Source organism: Tachysurus vachellii, chromosome 21, assembly GCF_030014155.1.
Source record: "Tachysurus vachellii isolate PV-2020 chromosome 21, HZAU_Pvac_v1, whole genome shotgun sequence".
NCBI classification, from domain to species: domain Eukaryota; kingdom Metazoa; phylum Chordata; class Actinopteri; order Siluriformes; family Bagridae; genus Tachysurus; species Tachysurus vachellii.
In genome coordinates, this window is record NC_083480.1 from 154,821 (window position 1) to 181,182 (window position 26,362).

Sequence of the window (26,362 nt, forward strand, 5' to 3'; positions counted from 1 at the left end):
GTTCTGACTCATTTTTTCCATAATTATGTATTATTCTAGATTCTTCCTGAGCACTACCACTAAACAGTTTTCCTTTTCGAAGTTTAAAACCATCAAAAGGTCTGCTTCAAGTCCCAGTCTTCCCAGTAAAATGTTTCTGTATGCTGGAGTAAATAAACACTAATACACTTCTTGAGCATTTTTAAACAAATTAATGATATTATTTTGACTTAAGTAAAAAAAATTATACTTATACACTTTCTACACTTTTTTTTATACTTATACACTTTATTATCTATTCCTTTAGACCAGGGGTCGGCAACCTTAAACACTCAAAGAGCCATTTGGACCCATTTCCGACAGAAAAAAAAAACACAGAGCCACAAAACCCTTTTGACATCTAAAATGAAGATAACGCTGCATATATCGTTTTTTTACCTTTATGGAAAGTATAGAAAAAACTGTAGTGTGTTGCATTTATGAAATCAATGAACTGCTACAGAGTAAACGAAATTTTATTGCTGCAAGCAAACAAAAATACTTTAAACAGTTTGAACTAACCTTAAGAAAAAAGACGCTGGGTTGAAGGTTACTTTCAAATAAAATGTTCAATGTCTAATTGAGTCCTCTTCGTATTCATGACCAGGGCTCTCAAGTTTTGGAGATAGGCAGTCGTGACATATCCACCCCCCCATCAAAAACCTCCTGGTCTGTTAAGGGCAAAGTGGAATTTACATTCAGCCTGGGAGTAAATGCAGGAATTCTATTTTTGCAGAGGGGAAATCAAGATATGAATTAACTATTGGGGTTTAGGGTGCATATGCTTCAGAGACCAGTACAGAGAAAAAGGAGCTCACTGAGTTCATAATTTTTGGTGAAACACTTTGGGGACATACTGTACACATGGCTGTGATGTCCAGGTGTCCTGTACTGTATATTAAACATCTACAGAGAACTTGGATAAGGTCAAGTAGCTACCAGTAACATGTGTCACTAATATTGACATGTGTACGTTATGGAACAGTGTGTTATGTAGTAGATGTTATGGCCAAAGTGGACAAAGTCTAAAGGAATAGATAATAATTATAGTGGAGAAAATGTAGAAACATAGTGTCAGACAACAGGTCTTCGCAGACCCACTGTCAGGCATAACTGGGTTTCAAAAAAAAAAACTAAAAGAAAAAATGATGGCAATACTCACAAAGATGTAAAAGTGCTGTTTATTTTAGTCCACTACCTTCAGACAAAAGAAATTGTTACACAAAGCTACAGTCGAACTATATGTAAAAATCACCAAATGAGATGTTTTGTTCATTACTCAGAATTATTTGTAAAGAATGTTTCATTAAACTAAACTGTGTCTTAGTCTTGCACCACTGGTAGACTAGCAGAATAAATTGTCTAACCAACAAAATAAATCAAATCACTTTTTTCATTGGTTAACAGGTTTGGAAAAAAAATCAACCAAAAGAATCATGATTATGAAAAGCTAATATGAAAAACAATCAAACTAAGATAACCTCAAACACAAACATTATTAATTCAAATGATTTAATATATGAGATTTGGGTGATTAGTCACTTTAGGTGAGACTATAGAAACGGTGGGATACACCACATGTCTAAGCTAAGCACATGTCTTCTTGAGCAAAATGAAGCCGAAGGAATCAATGTCACAATCAAAGCTTCCTTTGATTCCTACGCATTTCCCAGAGGCAACATCAACTGGTACTTGTGCTTGCACACAACTATTTGTCACGCTTGCACAGAACTCCCTCCCAAAATTGTCGTGAATTTGATGGCACCCAGATGTGTACCATTATGATTTGGCCAAAGTGAAATGGATCTGAAGTACTCTCCACATCGAAATGTAAACGTTTTCTGAACCCCAGCAGGAACACCAAACTGTCTGGACCGGCCATCAGTAAGCCACACCTGCACGGCGTTTATCTGAAAACCACCTTCCCAAACCGCGATTGCATGCAACAAGGATCCATTATCCATGCCACTAAAATAGAACGCTTGTTGTCCTTGTCCACCAACTTCAACAACACTGGTCATCTTGTTCTTAACCTTAAAAAGACAAACATTTCAAGATGGATGAAAATAGTTCTTCTGAAAAATAGGCATGTTTAAGATGAATTGTAGTTAAGATAATAAAATGCCTGAAGCATGAGCTACTGCTGATATTATTTGCTGATTCAGCTCATTAAGCTTTATTAAACAACTGTATTATTAGATGTCTTTATGTTTGCTAATGGCCAGAATTTTACTTATTAATGATTAATGCACTGACAAACCACACTGTAGTAGAAAATGATCAGAATTAAGCTTTCGTAATATGAGTTAAACATTATCATATACAGTAACTATAATGCTGTAATACTATAATCTACAGACACAGTAATCCGTATACACAGTTAATAACCTACATAATGTAATCAAGAATAAACTGCACACTTACAAGGAACTGATGAAGCAGGTAGCAAAAAATGCCTTCTTTAAAAGACGTCTTGTGAAGGATGCAAGTTTGTGGATGAGACAGAAGCTTCGTGCTCTCGTATTTATACCAGATAAAGAGGGAGGTCCTGGACCTTACACCACACTTCCAAGTAAGAAGTGTGTGTGTGTTTATTGTGTCCACTCTGTTAGTTGGAAATCAGATTTCACAAGCTTTTCACCCCCAGTGGATAATTTACTTAAACTGTCAGAAAGCACAATAATGTGGTTTATTATTTAGTGAACATTCCTTTGTGTCACTCAACCTTCTCTATTGCATTAGACAGAAACTCAATAGGCTTTAGATCAGAGTTTTGGGAATGTTCTAACAAAAAGCATCTTGTCTGCATTAGATCATTATCCTGCTTTAAAAAAAATCACATTTCATCAATAAAACACAACCTGAACAACACCAATGTAGTAACAAAAAGATCCAGCCATTAGTTGTAGCAGCATTTAAAAATGTAAAGATGTAGTAGTCTGGTGGCAAACTCATCTATCAGGGTACTTTAAATTACACATATGAACATGGCTGGATCTTTTTGTTACTACATTGGTGTTGGTCAGGTTGTGTTTTATATATGAAATGTGATTTTTTTTAAAACAGGATAATGATCTAATGCAGACAAGATGCTTTTTGTTAGAACATTCCCAAAACTCTGATCTAAAGCCTATTAAGCTTCTGTCTAATGCAATAGAGAAGGTTGAGTGACACAAAGGAATGTTCACTAAATAATAAACCACATTATTGTGCTTTCTGACAGTTTAAATAAATTATCCACTGAGGGGTGAAAAGCTTGTGAAATCTGATTTCCAACTAACAGAGTGGACACAATAAACACACACACACTTCTTACTTGGAAGTGTGGTGTAAGGTCCAGGACCACCCTCTTTATTTGGTATAAATACGAGAGCACGAAGCTTCTGTCTCATCCACAAACTTGCATCCTTCACTGTGTTTGTAGATTATAATATTACAGCATTATAGTTACTGTATATGATAATGTTTAACTCATATTATGAAAATTGAGCCCTGCGGGACCCCATACAAAACTGGTGCACAAAATGATGAATAATTACCAGTCTCTACAGAGAGGGTTCGATCTAAAACACGTCCTTGAATCCCAATTTGCTGTAAGCGGTTTAAAAGAATGCCATGATCGAGTGTGTCAAATGCCGCACTAAGGTCCAGCAGGATTAAAACCGCACAATTTCCAGAATCAACAATCAACAATAAGTCATTTAGAACTTTCAGCAATGCAGATTCTGTACTGTGTTGAGGTCTAAAGCCAGACTGATATTTATCGAAATCGCCATTTTCCTGTAGAAAGAAAGAAAGAAAGCTGATTAAACACAACCTTCTCCAAAACTTTTGATAAAAACGGTAATTTAGAAATGGGACGGTAATTATTTAGATCTGTTGAATCAAGATTTGTTTTTTTAAGTAGTGGCTGTACGGTGGCATGTTTAAAATAGGATGGGACTATCCCACTGATTAAACTACTATTAATTATTGAACGTAAACTAGGACTAATAGAGTTGAGTGTCTCTAATAAAAGACGAGGAGGGACAACATCCGACGAACAAAAGGTGGGCTTCAATTTATGGATGACCTGCACCAAATAACTGAGACACTGGAGTAAATTCAGATAGATATATGGTATTTGATGTGGACTGAGGAAAGTCCAGAGAGGAGGGAACAATACATATGGACTGAGGGAAGTCCAGAGAGGAGGGAACAATACATGATCTTATACCATTGATTTTGTCAGTAAAAAACTTAAGAAAGTTTCACAGGCCATAGGAGAGGGATCTGGATATAAATTAGACATCGGATTTAGAACGCTATTGATGGTATTAAATAATATTTTCGGGCTATAAGCGTTCTTAGCAATGAGATCAGAGAAGTAATTTGCCTTTGCAATTTTAACAGTTTTTTGATAGTGAATCATACGCTCTTTAACGCAATCATATGATACTTGTAATCTATCCCTCTTCCACTTTCTTTCTGCTTTCCTCCATTTCTGTCTAATCGCCCTAGTTTCATCATTAAACCAAGGATGTACATAACTTCTAGGTCTTTTCAATTTAAAAGGTGCAACAGCATCAAGTATATTTGAACATAGCCCATTAGACTTATTAACGATTAGCACCAGGACAGTTAGACTCGAGCCGCGATCACAGCTGAGCGATATACTCCGAGAGTGTGCATAACTCGGGCCTCCAAGTGAAGACGCGTAGAGGTACTTCCTCACTTGTACCAACATACCACCGCGTGTTCGCCATCTTCTATAGCGTTTCCTCCTCCGATGACATTCACAGTCCGGTAAACGACGTATTTCAGGTGGCAGCATAGACAGGAATGAAGGATCATGGTTCTTGTATCCTCCGTAATTAAAATCAGAAACAGTTCCTACAGACCAACGTAGGTTAAGAAGAAACGAGCGATCATAAGCAAGTACTGTGGTAACTTTTTGTGCAGATGTGCACACAAATAAGGCAAATATACTCAATAAAGAGAACACAGACACCAGGCGACGGCTTGCCAAACTCCACAACGGTGCCATCTTGCCTGAGATGTAATTCATGGTAAGCTTTCCCCATTCACGAAACAGGCATTTTGTTTTGAGACTGTATGTTTTCAGATGTTTCACTTGTGGCTTGGTTCCAGACAGTTTACATTCATATACAGGACTAATATCCTGGTCCTTCATTTGAGCTTCTTTGATCTCATTCCCTGACAATGGAGTTATTGTTGGAACTACTGGAAAGGCTTCAATAGATGAACAGTTGGTTGAGACTGACCATGGAATTCTGGGACCTTCTTGGGCTTCTACAGCTTGAATTGTTGCACCTATTACATCAGATGACAACTCCTCAGAACACTCTTTCATCATCGTTCCTATGTCTAGGGGTAATAGGGACAATGTGTCAGCATCAATATTTTCACGACCTGGGCGATATCTGATTGTGAAGTGGAAATCTGCATATTCTACCCACCTGCAACCCACCTGCAACCTGTGGCATTCAGTTTGGCTGTTGACAGGACGTATGTAAGGGGGTTGTTATCACTATATACGGTGAAAGTTGGAGCATTATACAAGTAATCACGAAATGTTTCTGTGACTGACCATAGAATAATTCAAGAGCCCCTATTTAAAGTTGTAGATTGTTTAATGCTCTATTATAAACAGATTGAAAGTTTTGTCAGTTGGAGAAAAATGTCATCCTAACAGTTACAGAAACTATGATTCCCTTCTAAGGTGTTATCAAAAGTTTCTGTGAGACAAAGAAATGTGGATTAAATAATAAATCACTTCATTGTGGTTTCTTAGATGTTACGACATGTTAAGGTAATTCACCTGTGCTGTATCAAAGGTTTCTGCGACACAATAAATTGTTCACTAAATATTAAACCACTTTATTGTGCCTTCTGATAGTTTAAGGAAATTACGGGGATGAAAGTCTTGTGAAATCTGATTTCCAACTAACAGCATAGACACAACCCTCTTCTTTGGTTATTAACAACCATGTCTGTTGATCAGATGATCAGATCACATGTTTCAGCTTTTTCCAAAGATATTCAATAGGATTCAGTAGGATGTAGTAACAAATAGTTTCTGGAGCGAAATGTGCTGCTCAGTGCCAGAAAGCTTGGTCTCGGTCACAGGGCAGCACCTTTCGCTCCAGAAGCTATTTGTTACTACATCCAATGCAGACCAGACGCTTTTTGGTAGAACATTCCAAGAGCCCTTATCTAAAGTCTGTAGAGCTTTCATGGGATGCAATGGAGAAGAAATCATAACAGTTACAGAAACTATGATTTCCTTCCAAGGGGTTATCAAAAGTTTCTTTGAGACAAAGAAATGTGGATTAAATAATAAATCTGTCAGGACTCTGCCTGGAAATTGGCCATGTGCCTTTTTGTTTGTCCTCTGTTGTCTTCGTTTGTTGTCTTTGTCCTGTTTAGTGTTTTTTTTAGTTAATAAACCCCGTTTTTTGTTTAGCTGTCCTGCATTTGGGTCCATTTTTACCCCTGCGTCCCTGACAGAAAAATTCCGCTAGACCAGGACCCAGCAGGACAGCTGCAGCCTGGACCGGCCGATATTGGGAGCATTTTTTTTTTTCTTATTGGATTTTATTTTTCCCTGGACTTCGCGGTATTGGTGACATTGGTCCGCATTTTTCCGGTGAGGGACATCGCCCCGCACCTGTCTGGTGGGGGGCGTCGCTTCACATCCGGTTTCTGTGGAGGACGCCGCCCCACTTCCTGTCCGCGGGGGGTGTTGCAGGCCTGTGATTTTGCCCCATGGATTTTTTTTCTGTTGAATTTTTCCGCCCTCCCTCCCCTTTTCCTGGTTCCCGAGAGGTGGGTCTGGCTGCGGTGCGTCGGGGGTTGCGCACGGCCGTCCTGTTCGGCTGTGGACGTCGCTCGTCCCTCCTGTTCGGCTGTGGACGTCGCTCGGCCCTCCTGTTCGGCTGTGGACGTCGCTCGGCCCTCCTGTTCGGCTGTGGACGTCGCTCGCCCCTCCTGTTCGGCTGTGGACGTCGCTCGGCCCCTCTGGCTACACCGCCGTGTGCCTTGCTCCCCCCACCTGCCTCGCCGTGTGCCTTGCTCCCCCCACCTGCCTCGCCATGTGCCTTGCTCCCCCTCCTGGACCCGTCGGGACTGTCAGGACGGATTGGCGCGTCGGGAGCCACGCCTCGAGGGGGGTACTGTCAGGAAATTGGCTATGTGCCGTTTTGTTTATGTTCTGTGTTCACGTGTCTGCCCCGCCCTTGTCTTTTCCTCCCCACCTCTGCACACCTGTCCCTCATGTTTGATTAATTATTTGTACTATTTAGTTGAGCCGCGTTGCCTTGTGCAGCGCGGAATCCTCTGTTGTCTTCGTTTGTTGTCTTTGTCCTGTTTAGTGTTTTTTTTTTTAGTTAATAAACCCCATTTTTGTTTAGCTGTCCTGCATTTGGGTCCATTTTTACCCCCGCATCCCAGACAAAATCCCTTCATTGTGGTTTCTTAGATGTTCTGACATGTTAAGGTAATTAACCTGTGCTGTATGTTCTTGTTTACATTATGTAGGTTATTAACTGTGTATGTAGATTAGAGTATTATAGCTTTATAATTACTGTATGTGTTAATGCTTTATTTTAAGGTTTCTTTAACTCATATTATGAAAGCTCGATTATGAACATTTTCTGTCGTGCGAAATCCTCATTGGGTGTGAACACATTAACTGAACAATGTTAACATGACCAACTTTTTTTCATGTAAGTGAAATCCGCTTGTTAAAAAAAAAAATCTCCCGTCCCACCCCATACAGGATACATGATAACATGCAATATTGTAGAAGTCACCGCTGACTACAAATATGAGTACACACATTGTAGAAACAAACACAGAGAACTCAGAAAAATGGATAAGTTTTCTCCAGTAATATTTGTCACTGATATTGACATACTGTAAGTACGGTGTGGAACACTGTGTTACACATTTACACAAAGTTTTAAAAAATAATATATTTTATACTTTACATTAATACTTTTAAATATGCTGAAGTAGTGTAACACCCCCCACCACACCACCACCACCACACCACAAACACACATCAGACGCAGACTTGATGGTGTTGATGAACATAAAGCCTATACTGTTTTGGCTTTCCCTCAGTAAGCCACACCTTAATGCCTTTCACCTTCTTGTCACTGACCCAAACATAGACCTTTCTCAAGATGCTTCCAGATTTACTGCCTTCAAAACTAAACGCTGTTCCTTTATTCCCTCCAACTTCATCGGTTTCTGCCAGGTACGACATGCTCTTGCTCTTAACCTTTAAAAGACGATCAAACATTTAAAATTACAATTAAAAATGAAAGGAATTAAAAAGTTAAAATGGAAATCAATACTTCTGCAAATGGGACATGTTTAAGAAGATTTTTGGTTATGATAACAAAATACCAGAAGAATGAACGACTGCTGATATTTATCATTATCAGCCAATTGTTTTATTAAATGAAGTGTTATTTATTCATTTTTATTATTAGATGATTTTATGTTTGCTAATGTGTGCATGAGCATGTGTGTTTAATAAAAAGCTGGAAAGTGAAAGTAAATTAAAGCTCTGCTGTTAGGGAGTTTGAACTCGTCTGCCTCTCGCATCCTTGTTTCTCTCCCTGAATTCTCTCCATAATTCTTCTGTTAAAGAGGCATGTTTAAAACCTTTAATTCATTATTTATACAAGGTAATGCTTTACAATAAGTTTTCCTTAATTTACAGGAAAACCATATGCAAATTTCTCATATCAGTATTCAAACCTCAGATGTAACTAATCGATTCTAATGCCTTTAGAATTTGCATTACCAGTGCTAACAAATTTTTATTGAATTAAGACTTACACACCATCCAAGACATGTGGTACTAGAAAATAATCATAATTAAGGATGCAGGGTTGCAGTGACACATTTAATAGGAGTCAAAGCTTTAACATATACAGTAAGTGGAAGATTATTGTAACTAGCCATAATCTACATACACAGTTAAAAACTTACATACTGTAATGTAAACAAGAATCACAGGCAGACTTACAAGGAAGTAGTCAAAATCATGTAGTGAAAAAGTGCCTTCTTTAAATGATGTCTTGTTAAGGAAGCAAGTTTATGGATAAGACAGAAACTGCACACATTCACATTTATACTATTTAAAGTGGGTTGTCTTAGACCTTGGACACACCCCTTTGTGGGATGAACATAAGAAAAGTGATATTACTGATATATGAAAATTTAATTACTCTGTTTTAACTTGTTTTACTTCATATATGTCTGTTTTGTCACAGCTTCTGGCCTTGGCACAGTAGCACAGCCATAACACAGAAACTTGGCACATTTTAACTATTCAATAAAACACACATGTACTGACTCATGACAATATATAATCCCCATATATATTAGCATTATCTTTCCAAGTGCTGAATGTACTAAATTAAATTGGTCCATGTATGCAAAGCATTACTTTATGTAAATAAAAAAAGATTGGGTTAATGCTAAATGATTCATATTTTTCAGCTGAATCAGCTGATTTGTCTTGAATTTGAATCTTCAAACATAATACATTTCAACCAATTGTATTATTGGATGACAATTTATTGTTTTGGTGGAACACTTTGGGGACATACTGTATACTGGCTGTGATGTCCAGGTGTCCTGTACTGTATATTAAACAGCTACAGAGAACTTGGAGAAGGTTAAGTAGCTACTGTAACAGAACAGGATGTGTCATGGGACTAGATGCAGTCCTTTCCAAGGTTTTAAAACTTGAACAGGAAACTGTTTAATGGTAGTGCTCAGGAAGAATCTAGAATAATACATAATTATGGAAAAAACAAGTCAGAAGCTTAGTTTCAATTGAAACTGATTTTATTGATGGAAATTATAACAGATTATAATCTTCTGAATATGTGAAAGGAAAATAATCAAGTCCAGATATCACACAAAGCTACAGTCAAAGTACATATAAAAAACATGAAATTAGATGTTTTATTTATTAATTAAAAGGTTTTTAATACTTAAAATAATACATAATACTTAAAACCTATTACTTAAAACTTAAAAGATTTATTTATTAATCAAAAAATATGGCTTTGCACCATTGGAAGACCAGCAGAATAATTCAAATCACTTTTTTCTTTTATTGGTTTACAGATTAGGAAAAAAAATCAACTAAAAAATCACCCATTCCACCAAATGCAGGATAAACATGAAGATGCAAGATCATATAAGTCACAGCTGGACTCCAGTGTTCCACACACACAGCTCCAGTCAGCAAGAATTTTACTGAGATACTGAGTACAGTGATACATAATGCACTAAATACGTCCCATACATCTGTGGGAATTTTTCTCCAAACATTTAGTCTAATTTGTTAATAATAAGTATCAGAAATCTACATGTCTTCTCTGTTGCATCCAATGGAAGCTCTATCACTCTAAAAAAATTATTTATGGGGTTAGTTTGTAAAACTTAAAATAATCAACATTTTCAGCATAAAAAAATAAGTTTGTAACAACAGAAAAATATTAAGTTAGTGAAACTTGTATATCTAGTGAGCATCCTTTAAAGCTGAGTAAAGGCTGAATTTGCCCGGACTTGATTTGCCTCCAGAGCGGGACTACTAGGAGCCAGAGAAACAGGAGAATCGAGGCTATATAGGTAAGTTAATATTTTTGCTTTGTTTTAATCTCACCAGCCACCAACTATATACACAAAAAATCATTGACTTAAGTAAAGTTGGCCACATATTCACAGATTCGAATTTCCAGAGTCAATAACTCCTGAGCTAAATGCTGTTACTACACAAATAACACCTCTTTTCTACCGTAGTAATGTAGAGAGGTACTGTAGCTACAACCCAATTTTCCTCAAAATCAGCTTTCCTCCACGGTGGACAAAATACATATGAACCTAAATATGAAACAAAATGAATATGCGGCTAACTTTACTTAAGTAAATCGTTGTTGTCACACACTAAACTGAAAAGACATTTTGACCTAAGCTAATTCATCAATTCTAAAGTTAATAGACTTTTAGCTAGCTAGTGTGTTCAAAGACTTTATGTTTTGTTTTACAGTGGCAGCTAAATGATGTTAATTGACATTGAACATGTTTAGTGTCGTCCGAATTTAAAGTTTACACTGGGTTGATTAAGACAGACAGACAGACACAGAAAGACAGACAGACAGACATGCATACACACACACACACACACACACACACACACACACACACACACACACACACACACACTGTACATAGAAACATGTATATACACACACACCTATACATACATACATACATACATACATACATACATACATACATACATAGAAACATATACATACATACATACATACATACATACAGTACATACATATATAAACTTGTAACAACTTGTTAATTTAAGTTTAAATTTAACTTAATTTAATTTAACTTAATTTACCAAATTTAACTTGGTAATTTACACACATACTGTACATAGAAACATGTATATACACACACACCTATACGTACATTTAAGCACACTGCCTATTCCTACTCCAGGTAAATCTCTACATGGAGATGCAGCCTCAGCGCTTCCCTTCCGAGCGCTCCAAGGTGGCGTTCCTCATTTCGCTCCTGTCCGGAAGAGCGCTAGCTTGGGCTCAGGCCTTGTGGGACTCTGACAGCCCCATGATGGAGGTATACGAGCATTTCGCGGCACACCTTCGCGAGGTTTTCAGTGCCGCTTCCGGGGTCCTATCCACAGCGGACCAGCTGCTTAGCTTGCGCCAGGGGAAGGATGACATCACGGCGTACAGCTTGCGTTTCCGCACCTTGGCGGCATCTAGTGGCTGGAACGAGGCGGCGCTACTGGGAGTATATCGGCGGGGTCTCTCTCCCGAGATTAAACAGGCCATGGCGGTGTTTGATGACGCTACGGGCCTGGAGGACTTCATTGGGAGATCCTTAGGACTTTCCCAGCGACTGTCCGCATGCCTCCCCAGGTCGCCCACCTCGGGGGAACAGCCTGGACTGGCGGCCACAGCTGACGCCGAACCCATGCAGCTGGGTTCTCAGAGGCTTCCCCGGTGGGGGGGAAATAGCCGCCGGGCTTCGGGCAAAGACCGGTATGGTGGGAGCCCGGGCTACTCCAGCGGCTGTTGCCCCACGTGTCATGCTCCGGCAGCGGTGAGTACGGTAGAGTTTCCGTCAGACATTTCTACTCTGTCCACACTCCCGGTGACGCTTCTAACTCCCTCTCTCTCTCTCTCTGTGGATGCGCTGGTGGACTCAGGTTCGGCAGGGAACTTCATATCCCAAGCCTGCCTCAACAGCTTGCAGCTCCCCCGGGAGAGGGGTTCCCAGGACTTAGCCGTCCAGACCATCCAGGGACGCCCACTAGGTCGGGGCTGGGTGAAGTACTGTGCGCCCATAGTGACTCTATGCGTGGGGCTGTTCCATAGAGAGGAGATAAGGTTCATGGTGCTCGACGAGTCCACTGTCAGCGTGATCCTGGGTAGGCCCTGGCTGAAACAACACGCCCCTGCATGCTCCTGGGACCCCTGCGATATCCTGCAATGGAGTAGCCACTGCCGGGAACACTGCCTCTCTCCGCTTCCATCCAGGGTCCCCAAAGCCCTGGTAGGCGCCACCAGGGTGGAGGAAGCCACGACATCCCAGCAGGCAGAGATCCCCACGGAGTACCAGGCCTTCAAGGACGTGTTCAGTGCCCAGGCAGCTACTCGTCTCCCCCCTCACCGGCGCGGGGACTGCTGCATCGACCTGCTTCCCGGGGCTAAGCTGCCGAAGGGCCGAGTCTATCCCCTTTCTGCTCCAGAACATCAGGCCATGGAGGAGTACATCCAGCAGGCGCTCGGGCAGGGGTTTATCACGAACTCATCCTCCCCGGCTGCGTCGAGCTTCTTCTTTGTGGGAAAGAAGGACGGGGGGCTACGTCCCTGCATCGATTACCGACAGCTCAACGCCCAGATCTCCCCTCTCCCTTACCCTCTCCCGCTGGTCCCAGCAGCTCTGGAGGCCCTGCGAGAGGCACGGGTGTTTTCTAAACTGGATCTCCGGAGCGCATATAACCTGGTTCGTATCAGGAAGGGGGACGAGTGGAAGACCGCCTTCATAACGCCCTCCGGACACTACGAATACCGGGTCATGCCGTACGGCCTATCTAACGCCCCAGCTGTGTTCCAGGGGTTCATGAACGAGGTGCTCCGACCCTTCTTACAAAGGTTCGTCATGGTTTACATCGATGACATTCTGATATATTCAAGGAACCTAGAGGAACACCATCACCACGTCCGTGAGGTCCTAGGGGCACTTCGTTCCCAACAGCTCTACCTCAACCTCTCCAAGTGCGAGTTTCACTGTAAGGAGGTACAGTTTCTGGGCTACGTCATCAGCGCACGGGGTATACAGATGAACGACAGGAAAGTTAAAGCAGTGAAGAGCTGGCCCGTTCCGGAGACTATTAAGGAACTCCAACGCTTCTTGGGCTTCGCTAACTTTTACCGTCGGTTCATTCAGGGGTACAGCCTGATCACCGCTCCCCTCACTTCTCTCCTCAGGGGTAAGGCGCGGAACCCTGAGGTGGACCAAGGAGGCCCAGGGGGCGTTTGAGGAGCTCCGCCAGCGCTTTTGCTCCGCTCCCGTGTTGCGTCATCCAGACCCCCGGAAGCCCTTTGTAGTGGAGGTGGACGCCTCCTCGACGGGGGTGGGGGCTGCTCTCTCTCAGCAATCAGGCACCCCACCACAGCTCCACCCGTGCGCTTTCTTCTCCCACAAGCTCTCGGCCGCAGAGCAGAACTACGACATCGGCAACCGGGAGCTTCTGGCTATCAAGCTCGCCCTGGACGAGTGGAGGCACTGGTTGGAGGGAGCAGAGCACCCATTCACTGTGATCACAGACCACAAGAATCTTCAGTACCTGCGGGAGGCCCGGAGACTCAATGCCCGGCAGGCTCGTTGGGCCCTCTTCTTCACTCGGTTCCAGTTTCAAGTCACCTACCGAGCTGGGGCGCTCAACGGAAAGGCCGACGCCCTGTCCCGGATATTCGGGCCTGAGGAACCCAGACATCCGGACCCCATTCTCCCTCCTTCGATCGTCGTGGGGCCTATTGTCTGGGACATGGACAGCGAGATCCGTGCGGCCTCCGTCAGGGAGCCCGCCCCCAGAGGGTGCCCTGAGGGAAGGGTTTTTGTTCCCACATCCTGCCGCGGGGAGCTAATCCAGTCGGTCCATGAGGGACCGGGCACGGGTCACCCAGGAGAGAGGAGGACGGTCCAGCTCCTTCAGGCTCGCTACTGGTGGCCAAGGATGGCAGAAGAGGTTACCCGCTACGTCCAGGAGTGTTCCACCTGCGCCATGGCCAAGGTACCTCGCCACCTGCCCGTCGGCAAGTTGGTGCCGCTCCTCGTCCCTCAGCGCCCCTGGTCACACCTAGGCATCGACTTTGTGACCGACTTGCCACGGTCGGGGGGAAACACGTGTATCCTGGTAGCGGTGGATCGCTTCTCTAAGGCCTGCCGACTTGTGCCTCTAAAGGGGTTGCCCACGGCCCTCGAGACAGCCGAGGCCTTGTTTCATCACGTATTCAGGAACTTTGGTCTCCCGGAGGAGATAGTTTCGGACCGTGGGCCCCAATTCTCCTCTCGGGTTTGGCGTGCCTTCTTCCAGCTCCTGGGGGTGTCAGTAAATCTGACGTCGGGTTACCACCCTCAGTCCAACGGCCAGGCGGAACGCAAGATACAGGAGCTGAACAGGTACTTGAGGACTTACTGCAGCCAAGATCAGGGAGATTGGGCACGGTTCTTACCCTGGGCGGAGTATGCTCAGAACTCGCTTCGCCAGGACTCCACGGGCCTCACCCCTTTCCAATGCGTGCTGGGGTTCCAGCCGCCCTTGTTCCCCTGGTCGGATCAGCCCAGCGACGTGCCTTCGGTGGACGCCTGGTTCCGGGAGAGCAACCGGGTCTGGGAATCGGCGCACACCCAGTTGTGTCGGGCCCTCCGCTCCACCCGCCGGCACGCCGACGCGAGACGTCTGGAGTCTCCAGGTTACCGCCCCAGGGATCGAGTGTGGCTCTCTACGAAGGACCTGAAGATGAAACTGCCATGCCGCAAGCTCAGCCCCCGGTTCATTGGGCCGTTCAGGATCGCCAGGAGGATTAGTGACGTGTCCTACCGGCTGGAGCTGCCACCGGGGTACCGCATACACCCAACCTTTCACGTGTCCCTGCTGAAGCCGTGTGTCTCGCCCATTTCTCGCCCTCCAGGTGGCCCCGTGGAGCCCGTCCAGCCGGAGGTCGTAGCTCAGCCGGGCGTCTATGCAGTGCGGGAGGTCCTTGACTCCAGGAGGCGTGGGGGTCGCCTCGAATACCTGGTGGACTGGGAAGGGTACGGCGCGGAGGATCAGTCTTGGGTAGCACGACAGGACGTGCTGGACTCCAGGGGCGGTGGTGTCAGGGAGCTACCTGACTCTTCTCCCATGCGTGCCCCGCCCGCACAGAGCGGCTCGCCGGCGTACTAAATACACACATGACAATGTGTGCAATAGGCAGCTGACACTTTGCTTTAAGTTTGCAAGTTTTCATGTTTAGTCAGTAGGCCAACTTAAACAAAATTTGAAAACATTCATTAGTCAGCAACACTTAAGACTACATTTTTTTTATACAATGTATAATTCGTTTATAATATTTTTTATAAGCTTTTACTGTCAACTCATAAATTTAAAAGGTCTGAATTTTTCTTGCAGTGTATCCTAAGATTTAACTCCTGTGTCCATTAATGTCCTGTTTCTTTACAGGATGATTCTGTGGAAAGGAGGAGAGAGACTGCTATACAGTACATTCCTTAATAGTATATCTTGGAGAAAAGGAGGAAGATCTCTAATGACTAAAGAAAAAAACTGTTGTCTTTCTGAAATGGTGGGCTGTTGTCTTCCTGAAATGTTTCATGTAAAAGTTTTGTTGTGCATACACGTACAGCAGTTGTAATTTTGACAATTTTTTACATGAAGGTTACAGTGTTGTATTTGTCTGAGACGAGACTTTATGGGGGCTGTAGCTTATGTGATGAAGGTAAAATTTAATACTTTGCAATAATATAAAAAAAAGGAAGAAAACCTTTAGTTTCAACCTGGCAATTGTGTCTGTTGTTGGAATTCATTTTTCAAGTTTCCTGTGATTTATTATTATTATTTTAGTTTTTTTTTTCATGATATGTACCTACCAGGTTACTAAGAAAAATACTTGATTCTTTACTTGACTTTACGTGAAAAATACTTGAGTCCTGGATAATTATCTTTTTGTCCAAGTATTGTAAAAACCTTTTTGTACACAAGTTGACATTGGTTTTATAATAAACCACTTTCATCATAAAACTGGAATTGCTGTGTTATTTCTTCTGACTGAAGTGAAATAAGTTACTTGTACTCAAAAGAAATAAGGTAACAATTTGCATGGACATATATAAGTAGAATGGAATCAAAATAAAGAAGTTAGAATAGCTTAAATTATGTAATTTGACCACTTAATATCACCAAAACTTTGAAATTAAAATTAAGTTGTTTCAACTTAATTAAGCTCTTAGAGGTTAAGTCAAATCATGTTGGTTGTACTAAACAAATTGGGTTAGTCTAACTATAAAAGATTCATGATGTGTACTTATTAACGACTGAGTTGAAATTACTTAAAAAGATGCATGCAAATTGTTACCTTAATTTTCTTAAGTTGAGCCAGTGTATTATTTTTTAGAGTGTAGGCTTTAGATCAGGGCTCTGGAAATGTTCTATCAAAAAGCATTTTAAGTGTGTGTATATATATACACACTTAAAATGCTTTTTGATTGTTTTATTACTTAAGAATTACGTAATAAAACAATCACTAATGGAAAAATACTCATCCATGAATCTAGCACATCGTTATAATAAACAAACATTTTAACAATATTTTATACTTAAATTTGATGTTATTTCTTACACTGTAGCAGCTTAACCTCACTTTCTTCTTCTTCTTCTTTGTATGTTTCATATCATGACAACCTAAATATTGTTGAATTTAACAAAAAGTAATACGAACAATACTGGATAATAAAATATAGCAAATGAAGGCATATTGTTAAGATTATGTGATCACCTGATCTATAACACCCAAATCTGAGTAACTGGAAATGTCCTTTGTATGCTCAATTATTCACTTGTGTCTTTAGCAATCATCTGTGTTATTTTGCTCTAAGCACCTTTATGAAACTGAAGTTGAATCAGACTTCTTGAGAATATTTCTTTTGACAAAGGCAAATTCTTTGGTGACACAAAGGAAACACCCAATGAGGATTTCACATGACAGAAAATGTCCAGTATCGAGCTTTCATAATATGAGTTAAAGAAACCTTAAAATAAAGCATTAACACATGCAGTAATTATAAAGCTATAATACTCTAATCTACATACACAGTTAATAACCTACATAATGTCATCAAGAATATACAGCACAGGTTAATTACCTTAACATGTCGAAACATCTAAGAAACCACAATGAATTGATTTATTATTTAATCCACATTTCTTTGTCTCACAGAAACTTTTGATAACACCTTGGAAGGGAATCATAGTTTCTGTAACTGTTATGATGACATTTTTCTCCAACTGACAAAACTTTCAATCTGTTTATAATCGAGCATCAAACAATCTACAACTTTAGATAGGGGCTATTGAAATATTATAGCAAAAAGCATCTGGTTTGAATTTGATTGCACCCAGATGTATACAGTACCATCTTGATTTGGCCAAAGTGAAAGGGAGGTGAAATGCTCTCCATCTTCAAATATAAACTCTTTTAAACTCCAAGCAAGAACACCAATCTGCTCGGACCGGCCACATCTGTAAGCCACAATCTTCACAACTTTTTTCTGCCACTCACCTTCCCAAACCTGGATATTTTTCAGCAAGCTTCCATTTTCTAAATAATTCTTCTGAAAAGGTCTTCTTCCAGTCCCAGTCTTCACAGTAAAATGTTGCTATATGCTGGACTAAACCTTGTACAGTATATCCCTAAAGTGTTCCAGCAAAACTGAAGGTAAACGGTTGTCTATAATATGTAGGATTACATTTCACTGTAACTAAGAGGCTTATACCTGTTCCTGCATCTCAATGCTCCTGGGTACAAAGCCAGTTCCATGAAGATCTCCATGATGTGTTGGAGGTTGGAGTGGAAGATCTCGAGTGTCATGTAAAGAGCCCTGACTCTGAATGGGTGATTCTTTTGGTTGATTTTTTCCTCCCAATCTCTGTGCACTCAAAAGAAAAGCTGGATCCAAATCTTGCGTCTGGTTTCTTTAAAAAAAGGTCATTTAATAAACAGATTGTTTACACGGCTGTCTCTCAACATCCTTCACTTCTTTCAAAGCACAAAGCAAATCAAGTTTATTACAAATCAAATTCCCAAACCCATTTTAATTGAAACTGTTAAAGTCTTGTAGACTTTATTTTTTAATTTTTGTATTATATTTAACGTTTTAATGTTTTATCTAAGTTTTGAGATGATTTTAAAAGACGTTTCATTAATGATTTTTTTTTATTTCTTTTTTTGGCAGTCATTTTATCTTATATTTTTTTTCGAATTGCTTTTCCAGTGTATTATTGCTAAGCAAATTTCACTTCAGTTTTCTAGAAATTATGAGAAGTAAAATAACTTGTTAAAGAAACAAAGTGGTCTCAAGAAATAGCTGTGGGTGTGACTGAAACCCTAACATTAACCCTAGGTTAAGAGGCAAGCACTTTTTCACACAAGGCCAAGAAGGTTTGGATTTTGTTTTCCCTTAATAATAAAAAACTTTCATTTATAAACTGCATGTTGTGTTTACTTGTGTTATCTTCGACTAATATTTAAATATGTTTGATGAACTGAAACATTAAAGTGTGACAAAAAAAACAAAGAAAAAAAAAAAACCACACACTTAATGTCTTCTATTACTAAAGAATGATAGGATTTCATTAAGATGATATTTTACTTCTCATAATTTCTAGTAAACTGAAGTGAAATTTGCTTAGCAATAATACACTGGAAAAGCAATTAGAAAAAATAAGGTAAAATGACTGAAAAAAGAAATAAATCAAAATAAATCATAATGAAAAGTCTCTAAAACGAATCTCAAACTTTAGATAAAACATTAAATATAATACAAAAATTAAAATAGCTACAAGACTTTTACAGTTTCAATTAAAGTGGGTTTGGGAATTTGATTTGTAATAAAGTTCACACCACTATTGATTCTAAAACACTTATTTCTGTCAATTTAAAATTTCATCCACCTTTTCACAAACAGTTCTTTATAGAACACAGTGAAGAATTAAAAAAGTAAAAATGGTATTTCTCCATGTGTCTATCCTATCAGTTAAGGTTACTGTCTCGAGGAGGTCATCATGTGAAACAAGTGAAAAAAGTGACAAATTGTGCCGTTGAGCTGAGGGTGTGTGTACTGTGTGTTTTTTGTGATTGTACTTACTGTTTACATGTTGGTGGATAGCTCCTGCCTCAAGTGGAGGAGTTTAAGTATCTTGGGGTCTTGTTCACGAGTGAGGGAAGGATGGAGCGGGAGATCGACAGGCGGATCGGTGCATCTTCTGCAGTGATGCGGTCGATGTACCGGTCTGTTGTGGTGAAGAAAGAGCTGAGCCGCAAGGCGAAGCTCTCTATTTAACAGTCGATCTACGTTCCTACCCTCACCTATGGTCATGAGCTTTGGGTCATGACCGAAAGGACAAGATCCCGGATACAGGCGGCCGAAATGAGTTTCCTCCGCAGGGTGGCTGGGCGCTCCCTTAGAGACAGGGTGAGGAGCCCAGTCACCCGGGAGGAGCTTAGAGTAGAGCCGCTGCTCCTCCACATCGAGAGGAGTCAGCTAAGGTGGCTCGGGCATCTGTTCCGGATGCCTCCTGGACGCCTCCCTGGGGAGGTGTTCCGGGCATGTCCAACCGGGAGGAGGCCCCGGGGAAGACCTAGGACACGCTGGAGCTTAATACTACATATATTAATTAAAATGTAATGTTTCTAAAAAGTGCTTAAAATGAATTCACACACGTCTTCTCCTTTACCTCACTCTCCCTCCAGAACTAGCAGTAAGAAACCAATGATGTTACTAAGAGCAAGCAGTAGCTAAGAACACCTACTAGCGACTTCATAGTAACTGTGATGACAAAATCTCTACAGGTGTAAATGTACCTTCAGGCTTTATTGTGAGCCACAATCTTTTATCTGCCACTCACCCTCCCAAACATTTCCTCTCTGCTTGCAAACTTCAACAATATCTATAATATTGGATGCATTGGGAGAAAATAAAATATACGAAACATGAGCTACTGCTGATATTATTTGCTCATTCAGCTCATGAAGCTTTAACTGTATTATTAGATGACTTTAGGCATACTAATATCCAGGGTAATGTTTTACAAAAAGGTTCCTTTAACTGATATTAAATATGTGCACCATACAGTCTGGACACTTCTACTCCGAGCCACCAGAGGATGCCATCCTCTGAGTTCTAATAATCGCTTCAAGTACCTCACCCACTTCCTGTTAGTGCCATATAAAAAGCACATGGGCTAGCATGTCAGTGTGAAACTTTAGACATGTGTTAGTTCTGAGTTGTGTTATTGTGGAAAGCTTTATCGTGTATGACCCTGTCTTGCCTTTACATATTTGCCAAGTCTTTAAGTCTTCTATCTGTCTTTGATACGTGGTGTTTAAAGTGTGTTTACTCTCAATATTACTCTGTCTATTGTGTTTCCTCTCCTCATGTCAACTCTTACTGTATGGAACCTCACTCTGTGTCTGAGACCCCTATGTTACACCATCACTAACATTTAACATAGTAAAATGTTACGGGATCAACAGCAGAACTCTGACACCATAAGAGCAGCATTTAGAACATTATCAGCATTTGCATAAATTCAACAATTTAATTTTTCTAATTCAGTTGGAATGATTTTAGTCATGAATGAAATAAACAATATTTTCAATACAAACAGATTTCATTGACATTATCATATTCAGAGTTGAGTTTGATTTGAGAGCAGAGTTGTGTTTGATTTGAGACCTCTTCATTTAACTTGTGTGTGTTTAATTTATTCAGTCTATCCTCGTCCTGATGCTCTGCCGTCACTTTTATTTTCCTGTTTGGTTTTATTACCGTGTTGTCAAAGCACAGGGATGTGCACAGAGATTGGGGAAAATAATCAACCAAAAGAATCACCCATTCAGAGTCGGGGCTCTTTACAGGACACTCGAGATCTTCCACTCCAACCTCCAACACATCATGGAGATCTTCATGGTACTGGCTTTGTACACAGGAGCATTGAGATGCAGGAACAGGTATAAGCCTCTTAGTTACAGTGAAATGTAATAATACATATTATAGACAACAGTTTACCTTCAGTTTTGGTGGAACACTTTGGGGACATACTGTACACATGGCTGTGATGTCCAGGTGTCCTGTACTGTATATTAAACAACTACAGAGAACTTGGAGACGGTTAAGTAGCTACCAGTAACATGTGTCACTAATATTGACATGTGTACGTTATGGAACAATGTGTTATGTAGTAGATGAAGTGGACAAAGACTAAAGGAATAGATAATAATTATAGTGGAGAAAGTGTAGAAGTATAGAAAAAAAATTACTTAAGTCAAAATAATAACATTAATGAGTTTAAATTTGCTCAACTAGTGTATGAGAGTTTGTTTACTCCATAGTAACATTTTACTGGGAAGACTGGGACTAGAAGCAGACCTTTTGATGGTTTTAAAACTCAGACAGGAAAACTGTTTAGTGGTAGTGCTCAGGAAGAATCTAGAATAATACATAATTATCAAGTCCATATATCACACAAAGCTACAGTCAAAGTAAATAAATAAAAACATGAAATGAGATGTTTTATTTATTACTTAAAATGTTTTGTAAAGAATTATTTTATTAATCAAAATATGGCTTTGCACCACTGGAAGACCAGCAGAATAATTCAAATCACTGTTTTTTTATTGGTTTACAGGTTAGGAAAAAAAAAATCAACTAAAAAAATCACCCATTCCACCAAATGCAGGATAAACATGAAGATGCAAGATCATATAAGTCACAGCTGGACTCCAGTGTTCAACACACACAGCTCCAGTCAGCAAGAACTTTACTGAGATACTGAGTACAGTGATACATAATGCACTAAATATGTCCCATACATCTGTAACATTGATTATTAAACATTATCTAATATGAGTACACATTTTGTAGTTAAAATATTTATAGAATTGAATTCAAAGCTTGTTAGGCTGCACCAAGCATTTTGTTTGATTCATTCACAACCACGTTTCCATCAGAGTAAGCGACACCCTTGTAGGTTCCACTGGTTTTACACTCCAGCACACTGTCATTATAGCAGGTAATCTTCATGATGCCAGTGAATGGGAGGTCAACTGTAGCCTGGCCAAGTGTAATGTCCACATCCACGGTTTTACCTGCAGGAACTTTAACAGGAAATGAGAAGAGCTCCATTTTCTCTGTACTGGTCTCTGAAGCATATGTACCCTCAACTCCAATTTTTAATTCATATGTTGATTTCACCTTTGCAAGAAATGGAATTCCTGCATTTACTTCCATGCTGATTGTGAATTCCACTTTTCCCGTAACAGACCAGGAGGATTTTTGGATGATTTTTTTGGAGGTCTCAATTTTGTATTCTTGAGTTACAGAAGTGTTGTTCTGGTAGGTCATGGATTTGATTTCTCCAACAGCCACTTTGGGTATCACATCATGAATGGTGGGATACACAACATCGGTAAGCTCAGCAGACTTGACGGGGTTGATGAATATGAAGCCAAATCGATCAATGTCCCACCCTGAACGTCCTTTGATCCCCATGCAGGTCCCAGAAGCAACATCAACTGAAACTTCTGGTTTTAGACCACCTTTTGTCATGCTTGCATAGAACTCCCGGGAGTGACTTGTCTTGAATTTGATTGCACCCAGACGTTTACCATCTTTATTCGGCCAAAGTGAAAGGGAGGTGAAATGCTCTCCATCTTCAAATGTAAACTCTTTCAGATTCCCAGGAGGATCACCAAACTGCTCAGACCGGCCATCAGTAAGCCACACCTTCATGGCTTTTATCTTGATGTCACCTGCCCAAACCTGGATTGTTTTCAATATGCTTCCATTTTTAGTGCCATTAAAATCAAAAGCATTTCCTCCCTGACCGCCAACTTCAACAACAGGTGCCAGGTATGACATGCTGTTCTTCTTGAGCCTAAAAAAAAACAAAGATGTCTCAGGAATTAACCTGATAAAATGAAAAATATTTTGTGATTCATTTGTATCATTAGATGTTGTTTATCTTTTTTTCATTTATTTTATTAGGTGACTTTATGCTTGCTAATAACCAGTGCATAGAGTTTGATAAAAATCATTCATTATTTATATTTATACCTGGTTATTCTTTCCAAAAAGTTTCCTTTAACTGAAGTTAACTAACATGAATAAACCATGTTTAACCCCATTGCTATAATAAACACAAGCGGATTTCACTTACATGAAAAAAGTCGGTCATGTTAACATTATTCAGTTAATGTGTTCACACCCAATGAGGATTTCACACAACAGAAAATGTTCAGAATCGAGCTTTCATAATAAAACTTAAAATAAAGCATTAACACATACAGTACATTTCACTACTAAATCCTACTGACTCCTATTGAACATTTTTGGAAAAATCTGAAACATGTGATCTGATCATCTGATCAACAGACATGGTTTTTAATAACCAAAGAAGAGGGTGTTAACTGGCATAATTCAGAACTCTGAATTTTATTTTATTTTATTTATTTTATAAAATTTCAAAAATCAGTATTCATACATCAGAAGTAACTAATAAACAAGGTGTAATGTGATAAAGTGGAGTCATACAGAGCTTTTTGTCTCTTATACCACACCAATTTACTTTACCAGTACTAACACATTTTATTTATTAATGATTAATGCACTGACAAACCACACTGTAATAGAAAATGATCAGAATTAAGCTTTCATAATATGAGTTAAACATTATCATATACAGTAATGCTGTAATACTATAATCTACATAAAGGCAATTTGAAGTCTTAGGTCAGCTGGATGTGTCTGTAAAAGACTATCAGAACGTTAGTTCCATTAGGCACGCCCCATTTTCCCCTCTCCAGCCGCTGAGCCTCGATTCCTGCTATGCTTTCCTCCTGGAGGGTGAATGCTCCAGCGGCGCTCCTGATTGGCCCGTGATTTTCGGCGGGAGTTTCGGCCGCTCCGTCTCGCTCTCACTCCCTGCGGCGCTGGCCACGGTGCTGAAGTTCGGGAGCTCATGCTTAGTGCCGCTGGCCAAGGTGCTGAACCGCCGCCTTTTACACTCTCCTGCTTCTTGGCTGCCGATGCAGTGGGCAAAGAACGTTTTTTTCTCCATGCATTTGCGGCGGAGCATGTGCCGCCGTTACACTGTGTACAAAGCCAGTTCCATGAAGATCTCCATGATGTGTTGGAGGTTGGAGTGGAAGATCTCGAGTGTCCTGTCCAGAGCCCCGACTCTGAATGGGTAATTCTTTTGGTTGATTTTTCCCCCAATCTCTGTGCACTCAAAAGAAAAGCTTGATGCAGTCAAATAATCACACAAAAGCACACAATTTACTTTACCAGTACTAACACATTTTATTTATTAATGATTAATGCACTGACAAACCACACTGTAATAGAAAATGATCAGAATTAAGCTTTCATAATATGAGTTAAACATTATCATATACAGTAACTATAATGCTGTAATACTATAATCTACATACACAGTAATCTACATACACAGTTAATAACCTACATAATGTAATCAAGAATAAACTGCACACTTACAAGGAACCTTATCCCACACCTTTGTGTGTGTGTGTGTGTGTGTGTGTGTGTGTGTGTGTGTGTGTGTGTGTGTGTGCTCACGCTGTTAGTTAGCTTTTTTAATAGGCGTTAATACCCTTAAAGTACGATGGCCGGGAAGTGCAAAACACATTAACAAATCCCAAAACACATTAACAAATCCGAAAACAAATTAACAAATCCCAAAACACATTAACAAATCTGAAAACAAATTAACAAATCCCAAAACAAATTAACAAATCCCAAAACAAATTAACAAAACAGAAAACACATTAACAAATCAAAAAACACATTAAAAATCCCAAAACAAATTAACAAATCCGAAAACACATTAACAAATCCGAAAACACAACGACAAGTTAGACAACCCAGAAACGGTAGTGTATCGTTTTTGAATGGAAACTTACCGATCATTGGACAAGACACCTGTCACTCAAGATATACAGGTATGGAATCTTATGTGTAATGTGTAAAGTTCTCCCTTTAAATAAAGTTCTCTGTTCAAGAAAATAACAGAATTATTCCACAGTAATCCATTCCATCCATCCATTCAACTTTTCCCTCCGGCAGACTGTTGAACTTCATGTATACTTTGAGTGACAGGTGTCTTGTCCAATCACAAACTATACCAACCGCTTCCGGGTTGTCTGAAATGTCGTTGTGTTTTCTGATTTGTTAATGTGTTTTCTGATTTGTTAATGTGTTTTCTGATTTGTTAATGTGTTTTCTGATTTGTTAATGTGTTTCATGCACCGATTTAGACAACCCGGAAGCGGTAGGTATAGTTTGTGAATAGAAACTTACCGATCATTGGACAAGACGACTGTCATTAAAGATATAAAGGTGAATGAAAGGTGTCTAGTCCGATGATGGTAAGTTTCCATTCACAAGCTATACCAACCTCTTCCGGGTTGTCTGACTTGTTAATGTGTTTTCGGATTTATTAATTTGTTTTGGGATTTGTTAATTTGTTTTGGGATTTGTTAATGTGTTTTGGGATTTGATAATTTGTTTTGGGATTTGTTAATGTGTTTTGGGATTTGTTAATTTGTTTTCTGATTTGTTAATGTGTTTTGGGATTTGTTCATTTGTTTTGGGATTTGTTAATTTGTTTTCTGATTTGTTAATGTGTTTTGGGATTTGTTAATTTGTTTTCTAATTTGTTAATGTGTTTTGGGATTTGTTAATTTGTTTTGCACTTCCCGGCCACCGTATTAAACTGTCCAAACACTGAAGAATTAATCTGTTCGGATAAGTGGTAGAAAATGAATGAATGAATGAATGGTAAAGTAAATTGATGTGGCATAAGAGACATTAAGCTCTGTAGGACTCCACTTTATCACATTACACCTTGTTTATTAGTTTATATTTTATACTGAATACTGATTTATGAAATTTCAGTATTAAATTCTTA

The 26,362-nt window shown here is 40.1% G+C and overlaps 2 protein-coding genes across 10 annotated transcripts in view; one reads left to right on the top strand and one right to left on the bottom strand.

Moving 5' to 3' along the window:
- Positions 1-26,362, top strand: part of LOC132863899 (ribonuclease inhibitor-like) — a 201,148-nt gene that overhangs the window by 3,165 nt on the left and 171,621 nt on the right. The gene's annotated exons all lie outside the window — the stretch shown is intronic.
- LOC132864170 (aerolysin-like protein) lies at positions 22,030-23,305 on the bottom strand. Its single transcript, XM_060897455.1, has one exon. It carries the CDS (start codon positions 23,293-23,295, stop codon positions 22,333-22,335), a length of 963 nt encoding a protein of 320 aa, XP_060753438.1. The 5' UTR covers positions 23,296-23,305; the 3' UTR covers positions 22,030-22,332.

What these genes read in the sequence shown, in the direction of transcription:
- LOC132864170 (XM_060897455.1), bottom strand. Translation starts at nt 23,295, where the DNA reads ATGTCATACCTGGCACCTGTTGTTGAAGTTGGCGGTCAGGGAGGAAAT.